Source organism: Toxoplasma gondii, chromosome VIII (genome assembly GCF_000006565.2).
Source record: "Toxoplasma gondii ME49 chromosome VIII, whole genome shotgun sequence".
In the NCBI taxonomy this organism is placed as follows: domain Eukaryota; phylum Apicomplexa; class Conoidasida; order Eucoccidiorida; family Sarcocystidae; genus Toxoplasma; species Toxoplasma gondii.
The window spans coordinates 5,679,273-5,688,924 of NC_031476.1; the positions used below are offsets into that span (position 1 = coordinate 5,679,273).

The 9,652-nt window shown below is 53.5% G+C and overlaps 2 protein-coding genes across 2 annotated transcripts; one reads left to right on the top strand and one right to left on the bottom strand.

Moving 5' to 3' along the window:
• Positions 1 to 1,299: 1,299 nt before the first annotated feature.
• TGME49_269690 (hypothetical protein) lies at positions 1,300 to 5,557 on the top strand. The gene is made up of 2 exons (XM_002365609.1): positions 1,300 to 1,516; positions 2,081 to 5,557. Exon 2 carries the CDS (start codon positions 2,127 to 2,129, stop codon positions 4,722 to 4,724), a length of 2,598 nt encoding a protein of 865 aa, XP_002365650.1. The 5' UTR covers positions 1,300 to 1,516; positions 2,081 to 2,126; the 3' UTR covers positions 4,725 to 5,557.
• A 437-nt stretch (positions 5,558 to 5,994) lies between these two features.
• Positions 5,995 to 9,224, bottom strand: TGME49_269680 (acyl-CoA carboxyltransferase beta chain, putative; the record flags this gene model as incomplete). Its single annotated transcript, XM_002365608.2, has 2 exons — positions 5,995 to 6,908; positions 7,700 to 9,224. 2 exons carry the CDS (start codon positions 9,222 to 9,224, stop codon positions 5,995 to 5,997), a joined length of 2,439 nt encoding a protein of 812 aa, XP_002365649.2.
• Positions 9,225 to 9,652: the final 428 nt, after the last annotated feature.

Genomic DNA, 9,652 nt, shown 5'->3' on the forward strand with positions numbered 1-9,652 from the left:
TGATGGTTTTCGGCTATGAGTCGCGAACTATGTGCAACAAGACTGAGACTGCATTGACAGGGTGCAGGAGAGCGCGGGTAGGTTACATTCTGAATTCGAACGAGATCGCGTATTGGGCGAGGAACGTCGCGGATCGTCACGCTTCTCGCATCACGGGAAGTCTTTCAGGACTGTCCTTGCAGCCAGGAAAGGTTTCACTTCCGAGAAAGCTAAGCTCTGTTTCCTCTATACTGTAGTACGTCATCCAGCGCAGCTGTAATGCCGTCCGACGTACAACCTAGTTTGGAACACTGTTGTCCGGTGTAGGGGGAGGGGCACATACACCAGGTGTGTTATCGACATTAGGAGTCCACAATACAACAACACCAACGTGTGCCATGGGGGATCTTCCGGTAAAAACCGTCCATACCTAACTAGCTGCTGTGCGTTTTATACCTTACTAGCGTGGTACTCTGCAACTCTCCTTTCTTTACTCAAGAACAGTCAATGACTTAGTGTAGACCGATCCACCGCAACTGCTGGCATCGCGTTCTGCGTACATGCGCACTCCGACCTACGAGCGAGGACGCGGTGGTCAGTGGTCTGGTGAGGCCACAGGCTCTGCGAAATTCAGTTTGCTCTTAACTCCTGTCGAGTGACACTCACAACGTACCACAAAGACGTGGCACACACAATTCTCTAAGTAGTGGGCCATGTGGACGTAGAAAACCAGTATGTACCTTTCAGTGGCCTTCGTCACAAACAAGCCCTATGGCTCAACCGATGCCGTCATCCGGAGCAATGTCCACTGCGAGGTCCCCAACTCTCTACCTCCAAACAAGCCTTGCGTGAGTCCCGTAAGCACACAGTAATATCCGCCCACCTCCTCAATTTCTTATGGACGGACCCTGCCACGTAACTGCGTTTTTCACCATTGCTCCCACCGATTGTCGTTTGAGGGGCAATCGACTTGCGTTTGGTTAATCCGTTAGCAAACAGAAATGGGGCTGCACACCAAAAGCAATACACGTACCACAGCGGCAACGCCGCCCAGATCTTTCGTCGGAGTTTCTGCCACTGGAAGGGGAAGTTCTGCGAGCCCGTCTCTCAGTGGTGGAAAAGGGACGCGACTGTGGAGCGTGCTTGCCGGAGATGCTGGGTAAGCAAAGCTGCAACGCTGCACCGTTTGCGTCTCCTCACAGCACTGGACACACCGGTGCGACAAAACGCGTAGATAAGACCCGTGAGGCTGCGCGAGGCCGATGCGATCGACTGCCGTGTTCCCCGAAAGTCTTATGATGCTGCTTAGAAGGGATGTCGCTGCTTCCACTTTGTGTCGTTGAATTACCAATTTGTGGCGTTTTTTAGTCCACTGTACATTCCAGTGGGCACCATACGCAATTCTGAGACTGACTGAGGAGAGACAGCAACCGGTGGTTGGTACGCCGAACTCTCGGCGCCAGTTCGATTCATCCGTCGGCTGACGGCACTGACAACCTGAGATAGCTGGAGAGTACTCACGCCGCTTTTTCCTCTGGTAAGGATCTCCAGAGTGCAGATGGGAGAGAATTGCTTTCGAGGAGTCAATTCCACTTCTGTTTTATATCATCACCTGGAGGGGCAGGCGCGTGCATCAACGGTAGTCACAAATGGGACTTCGCCGCTCCGCGGCGTCGAAGCGTCGACACGCAGAAAGGGGGGGGTGTGCCGTGAAGTATTTCGCACGGACACGTTGAATGAGGGTTTTCTCCAGAAAGATATCATAATGAGAAAACAGCGGCTCTTTCAGTGTAAAAGTTTGAACAAGCAGAGTGTACCGACGACTCGTAGCGGTTGCTGCCGGCCGCCTAATGGAATTCCAAGTCCTGAGTTCCCGGGACACTGCGAAAAAAACAGGACACTTCTTTTCGAATCACATCTGTCGGCTCTCCAGAGTTGCCAATCAAGAGTTATCAGTCTCTGTATCCGGTAAGGAAGTCCATTTTTTGCCTTCCCCCCCCCCTCGTCTCGCGTTTGGACAAAGTACGGGAGCCGCTCTTTGGTAGAGGCGGGCCGGAGGAAATTTGCTGGTTGTTCTGTGATCATGCGTTCATGCTTGCAGATTGTCATCGGCTCTCTTCAGCAGCTCCTTCCTTCTTGTCTTCGAAATGCGACCGTTACGTGTGGCCGTTGCCCTGTTCTGGGCAATGGTTGCGGTGGTGGGGTTTTGGGCTTCGCCGGATAGCCGCTTGACCGTGCGAGGTCCACAGTTTGCAGACGCGGCGACACGGGGAGTTGTGAAATCTTTGAAACGAGCAATGAACCAGGGCTGGCGCAATGGAGCCCACAGCATTTGCGCGATCCTCGGCTGTGACTACGAGCATGTCAAAGCGCATCTAACGCATAAGCCCACTTTCTTCCATTCATTCAAGGCAGTGTGCGCTCAGTTGGACGAGTTCGAGGAGGAGGTTACACACGCCAAGATGCGAGAGGAAGACTTGACCCCGAGCCAGAGAGAGTACCGCTGGCTCCTCCTTTCGAAGGGGGCCGCCTTGATCAACGATGCTCTGGGAACGCAGTTCGAAGTGCCGGCTTCCTACGTTCCTCACAACGCGAAGAACCGCCACTACATACCTGGCCAGCGCGGGGAGGGAGACGAGAAGGAGAAGTTGAAGACCCGAATGAGGGGACTGCAGGTGGTTGTCCCGCTTCCAACCCTCGAGGAGATTCAAAAGGACGGGATGGACCGCCTTGCGGCCGTAAGGGAGAAACACATGGCCCAAATCAAGGAGCTGGAGGATGCTCGTCATCGAAAGTTCTTGCTGCTTCAGGAGGAACACGACCGCCAGACAGACCAGCTGGTTTCTGAACTTAGACTGAAGCACACCGAAGAGATGGACACAATTCGTCGCGAGCTGGCTGAGGAGAGGCGCCTCTTCGAGCAGAGCGTGAAGGTGTGGGACGCAGTCAACCGCCTGCTCACTGACGCTCACGTCGGTATCGAGACGCTGACCGACCGTGTCCACACGATGAGTCAGCATGTGTTCAAGTTGAACGTGTTCTATGAGAAGCTGCACTCGTTCCAACAGACGGCGAAGGAAAATCCGACTGGCGCTGCGCCGTACTCTGCCCTTTCCTACGCTTTCCAGAGTGAAGCGGCTGTTGACCAGGCGATGCACCAGATTGTCGCGATCTACCAAGAAGCGTCCGCAGGCGTCGCCCGAGTTCAGGAGATTTTGAATCAGGCCGATGGGGTCATGGCGACGGCTCCGACAAGAGACGACGCCGCGTGGTTTCAGCAACGCCAGCGCGGCTACAAAGACCGGCTGGAGAGCTTCGTCAACCTTCTCTCCGACCTGTCAGTGCGACTGGAGGACTACATGCAGACCGCTGAGGAGCGAAAACTCGTGACGCTGTTCCTCGGAGACGAGGTCCGCACGCAAATCTTGGCTCTGCTTCAGGAGCGGACCACTGAGTGGTCGACGCGCCTCGCGACATTGCGCGAACGCACGCAAGGCATCGAGACTGCGGCCAACAAGTTCTTCGAGAGCAGCACCCAGCTGGATCGGACGACAGGCGAGGTTGTGAGTGCAGTTCTGCAGAACCCTGAGGCATTCCTTGTCCAGGTTTCCACGTACGCGACGGAGTCTGGCACCCTTCGCTCGGCGGCCGGCGTCATCGAAGAAGACTTGAAGGCCGTGGTCAAGGCGTTGCAAGACTTGGGAAGAGAGATGACTGGACTGACGGAAGGCGTAGCTTCTGCGCAACTCCCTCCTGCTGTCTTGGACTTCCTCGGACTACCCGGGCTCTTCAATGCCCTCCAGGTCGACATGCAAGTGAAGGCGAAGGGCCAGCAACTGTTGCAACTCATCAAGGGCCGTTTGAGCCAAACTGGCGAGATAACGCGAAAACTGGAGATGTTGAAGAGCGAGGTGAAGAACATCAGGAGCCCCGCGGTGCGTGAACAGGCGGAATGGGCACTCACCGAGGCGTCGACAAAGCTCCAAGATGTATTGCGGACCAAGGCTGAAGTGGAGCTGGAGATCCAGCAGATCAATCTCCAGCTGCAGCAGGTCCAAGGCACCGTTACTCAACTTGACCAGAGAATCGCTCACGAGCGCGTGGTGGCACAGCGAGCAGCGGCCGGCGGCTCCGCCGCTGCAGGGTTGCGCGGAGGTTCGCTTGCGCTTGGCGGCAGCGCTACCGGTTCTATGGTGGGACTCGGAGGCTCCGTGAGCGGACTTGGCACAGATTCTCGAGCTGCTATCGCGGATTTGGAGCAGAAGCGACAGAATGAGAAGGAAAAGATTCAAGAGCTGCGCCACAATCTGTCCTCGAAGCAACGTGAAAGCGTCAGCCTAGACAACGAAGCCCGGCGCCTGGAGGTGGAAGTAGCAAACAAACAGCGTGAACTGGCGGAGGAGCAACAGAGAGTACTGCGCGTGGCGACTCTGGCTCAGGCGCTAACAACTGGTGCATCCCCAAGTATTGGAATGTCAATGGCAAGCATGCGTGGAGGGCTTGGCTTGACTGGAGGCTTAGCAGGCAGCTCTGCGGCTCTCATGACACAAGGGATCATGGGTTCCAGAGCGGCGGGTCTGTTGGGAGGAAGCACGGCTGGACTTGCGGGAGCAAGCATGGGTGGACTTGCAGGAGGAAGCATGGGTGGACTCGGAGGTGCAGGTATGGGCGGCTATGGAGGCGGAAGCATGGGTGGTCTTGGAGGCAGAAGCACGGACGGACAGTTGGGAAGAGGGACACGTTAAGGGACCAGTTGTTTACATGGACGGGCGTCACAAACAGACAGCTCTTCCGAGCGCGCTGCCTGCGACGCGCTGAGGGATACAGCGATAGATGCTCAGTTGGCATCGGACAGAAACCCGCAGCTTGTGTATGGGGCGGATGGCGTCCGCCTTTACACATCCGGTTCTCTTCTTAATGGCTCTGCATTAGCCCTTACGACAATTTGATACTTAGAAGGCGTTACAGGCGGTCCGTGCACTGTCAGAGGCGGAACCGAAACTAGATTTCTAGAGGCGAATGCTTTCGTAACCGTTTTGGCCGTGCGTGGAGTAGGCATGGCTTTAGTCTACGGCCACTGCTGTATGATGTGTTCCAGGTGGCAGAAAGGGGACGGGACGGACGAGGGGAAAGTGATGGAGAACATTGTGAATAGAAATAATCTGGCGACAGGTGCATGCTCTCAAGAACTCGCGGCATTGACGGCATGGCGAACAACCTGCCGAGTGATGATGGCGACGCTCAATTGACTGTACGGGCGAGGCGCATGCTGCAGGCTCTCGTCTGTGCATGGGAATCGTGTATGCACACGGCATTTCAACGCTGAATGCACATGCGAAGTTTTTTGTGAAGCTTCTTGTCTGATGCACATTTTATTAAGGATCTGCAGTGGTGGAATGCTCAGATCGATTTAGAAATGCTTGTTTAACGCTCAACGGGGGATGTGCTAGTTTTGGCTCCATGAGCACCTCTCTTCTGCCCGGATGAACCCGGATAATGTGGTTGTGTATGCCTGCACAGCACTGCCGCAACTCAATTTACCAGAACTCGAGCCTTTTGAATACAATGAGCTGGTGCGAATGCCTCTGCAGCGGCGAGTTTAGTGTCGCGAAAGAAGCAAATCCATCCGAAAAGCACCTTTAACGGCCCGTGCTGACGCGGTTTGTAATTTGCAGTATAAAACAGAACAGGCACAAGACTATTCGCCGATAGACTTCTCGGGAGCTGTAGCACGCGTTTTGAGATCAGGGAGACAACAGATGTACTTCTTCGAGACTGAGATGTAAAGACTGCCTTGCGGTTTTGCTGCCCATAACAAGCGTCGTTGCTTCTGAAATTGCGACCGACACACAAACTTTAGAATCACTGGAGAACGACTGCTTTTCCTACCGGTGCCCGTCCGCCTGTTTGCCTCAGTGGCTGACATTGGGGACTGCTGGCCTAGTGCTTTTTGCGCCTCGTCGCCTGTGTCTGTCTTTCTCGTCTCTCCAGAGAGGTCGAGCGCCTACCCTCGTATTACATCCGGAAGACTCCGTAAGCAGGGGGCAAATGCTCAGCGCCGAAGGGGCTTGCGGTTTTATATGGATTTTGAAGAGCTACAGCGAGTGCTAAGATCAACACCTTTCGTGTCTGCTGTGGAGTAACAACACCGTCATCCCATATTCGAGCAGAAGCATAAATTGCGCTGCTGTGCCGGTCATACATCTCCTGGTATTCGGCTTGTTTCACTTTTCTCTGTTCTTCCCACATTTTTTCATCAAGCTCAAAAAGTTTTCCCTTTTCCATCGCTCCCCCCTGACCCTGTGGTTTCACTTTTTGTCTTTTCAGTGCAGCAGCTCGTTCTATATCTAGAAGCACGCTAACAGCCTGCTTGCCTCCCATGACTGCGATTTTGGCGTTTGGCCATGTGAATAGAAACCGAGGATCATATGCTCTGCCGCACATGCCGTAGTTCCCAGCACCAAACGAAGCGCCGATTATAAGGGTAAGCTTTGGCAAAGGAAAACACGACACGGCAGTAACTAGCTTCGCACCGTGCTTAGCAATCCCCGCACGTTCCATCTCGCTCCCAACCATGAAGCCTGTGATGTTCTGCACAAAGAGTAGAGGAAGGCGTCTCTGCGCACAAATCTGAATGAAATGCGCCCCTTTGAGAGCGCTCTCTGGAAGGAGGACACCATTGTTCGCCATTACTCCGATGGGGTACCCGTTCAGATGGGCAAAGCCGCAAACTAATGTCTCCCCGTATAACGGCTTGAACTCGGCCAGGGCCGAGCGGTCTAGGAGACAAGCCAAGAGGCGCTTAATATCTGTCTGTTGGCGGAAGTTGCAGGGTGCTAGGCCATCCAACTCTTCCGAAGGAAGGAGAGGGTCGATGTTGCTGGATACAGAAGACGAGCCAAGAAGAAGGGCAGTGACGGAACCGTGTTCTGAAAAAGGCAACCACGAAACATGGCGAACTAAACACTAAAGGAACTGACCACCTTGGCATCTGGAGGACACAGCTGAAAATGCGGAAAGACTGTAAGACTTTCCAAGATGGGACAGGGACAACGGAGATAGCTGCATAAACGAAGAGCGACTGTAACAAATGACACATAAAATTTGCCCAGAGTGCATAAGGCATTTGGGTCAACTGCTTTCGTCACGAACAAAGAAATTTCCATTCGCTTACACCTTCCCCTACCGTGACGCCAATGAGCCCGCAGGTTGGCACGTTCAGTTGCTCAACAGCGTTCACCAACGGAGCATCACCTGTATGGTGCCACATTACTTTGTTTTTGACACATGCAAGTGGACGGACAAGTGAAGTAGAAACGACAGGTTAACCAATGCAACATACACTTGGCTGTTACAGGTGCACCGATAACTAACTTATCAACGTATGGGACTAGTGTGGGGGAGTCGTAGTAATTCCAGTAAATTGCGCTCACACATACTGATTGAGTAGTGGTGGTAAGACAAGTTGTGTGAACAGCACAACACCTTATTCTCTCGAATACTGACATGAAAGCGGAAGAAATACCGGCATTAAAAAATCCAGCAACCGAGGCTGAACACGCCCCCTCGCCAAGAGAGACCCTATTGCCATCGGAGGCCCATCTGATCCGTTTTTTGTTCATCACAGTTCAGGCAACGGCTATGCAAAAGTGAACAAGATCCCTTGGATTTTGTGTGTTCTGCTGCACCATGCCCGTGTTAGGGGATATAGGAGACCTACCGCTGTTGATGAAGCAGGCACTGTTAGATGGTTGTACTGGAAGTGAAGCGACGATCCGCCGGGTGAGTTTCAGCGCGTGATTTTCATCTTTTGCATAGTGATCTGCCACTCCAGATATTCTGCAATGCATGTCGGCGCCACCGAGCTCCTCGCTCCCGACAATCTCCCCCGTGGCGGCTTTGACCAGGAGGGGACCAGCGAGAAAAATAGTTCCCCTTCCTTTCACAATGATCGCTTCGTCTGCCATGGCCGGTACATAGGCACCTCCTGCTGTGCAGCTCCCTAGCACCACTGCGATCTGAGGAATCGACTGAGCGGACATGGTTGCTTGATTGAAGAAAATGCGGCCAAAATGTAATCTATCAGGGAAGACGTCCTCCTGTCTGGACAGGTTCGCTCCACCACTGTCCACGAGATAGATACAAGGCAATCGATTCTCTGCTGCAATATCCTGAGCTCGCAGGTGTTTTTTCACCGTTATGGGGAAGTACGCGCCTCCTTTTACTGTGGGATCGTTCGCCACGATCATACACAGTCTGCCCGAAACGAGGCCAACCCCTGTGACAAGACCTCCACAAGGCACATTCTCGGTCGGACCGTACAAATCATGACCTGCTAGTTGGGAGAGTTCGAGAAAAGAACTGCCTGGGTCCAGCAAGCAGTCAATACGAGTTCGCACTGGCATTTTGCCTTGAGCGAACAGGCGTTTCTTCGCGTCTGGTCCCCCACCCGAAACGGCTTCTCTAACTGCGGCGTTGAGCTCGTCTACATAGGCAGCCATGCGGGCTTTGTTCTCTTGAACCTGGAAAGGAGAGCTTACCTGACGAAGCGACGGCCCACTGTAACCGACAGAGTTATGCTTAAGCGGAGAGCAGCTCGTACTGCAAATTTGTGCATCAGTTAACCGAGGGAGGAAACTGAGAGAACAACTTCGCGCTTTTCGCTCAGGCTTTTCTGCATACCAAGACGACCTCCTAGACTCCATCGTCCGGCGATGTGGAGATGCCTCTTTCGCAAGTGGAATTTTGCGCTTGTTAGCTGCTGCTTGTGATTCGCAAGCGTGCCATGCTACCCCTCTCCGGGGCGATCTCGCCACGCTTGAAGTCATTCCATGGGACAGAATACACGACCCAGTACCAATGGACTGCCGACATAACACACCTGTTGGAGTGTGGAGGTCGTACCATATACTGGGAGCTGTGGCCGGCTTCGCAAGAGAGGCTGGGTCGACGAGTTGCTGGAGCGCCGTGTGAGCGACAGGAAGCCTGTTGTTCCGTACCCAAAGGTTCCGAAAAAAGCCACAATCGAGGACGAGGTCGCCAGTCGTAGGATGCACAAAGAACGAGCGTCTCACCACATTACCATGGCATCGTGTTGTAGCAGTGCTAACCATCGTTCTGTCGCATACATTGCGTAGAGGGAAGTAAGATAGCGGAAAACCTCGACTCGAGAGTTGCGTTCCATGCCGAATGGCAAAGGACGATAAGACTTGAAACGGACTTCGCGATGACACCACAGTTTTCATTGCTCTACTCGTTTCGTGCAGGTAACAAGTGGCAGAAGATTATGAACAGTGGGAAATGATAAGGAAACTGCGATTGCCTTGACGTCGCCACTGGAGTGCTTTGGTACTGAACGAACCAAGCAAATCTGATTTACCATAGACTCATGGCGCTCAACGGCACGCATGCGCTCGAGCTAGATGACTCGAAAACATCTAGCCAAATGCGTGTTTTCGGCTGTCTGAAACTATGATATCGTCCACATATTGACTGCGATGAGAACGGACGCACCAAACTATTCAGTACTTTGGACACACCAGGTGTTCACCTATCACGGAATGTGTAGTGCCACCGATAGGATAACTTCTGAAACTGAAATGCGTAGACCCCCCTCCCACATAAGACACAGAAGACCGACACCACTACGCCACAGGCGAAGATAGCGGTGTCG

Bases quoted from the DNA above. Each gene is read 5' to 3' on its own strand.
- TGME49_269690 (XM_002365609.1), top strand. From the start codon at position 2,127: ATGCGACCGTTACGTGTGGCCGTTGCCCTGTTCTGGGCAATGGTTGCG.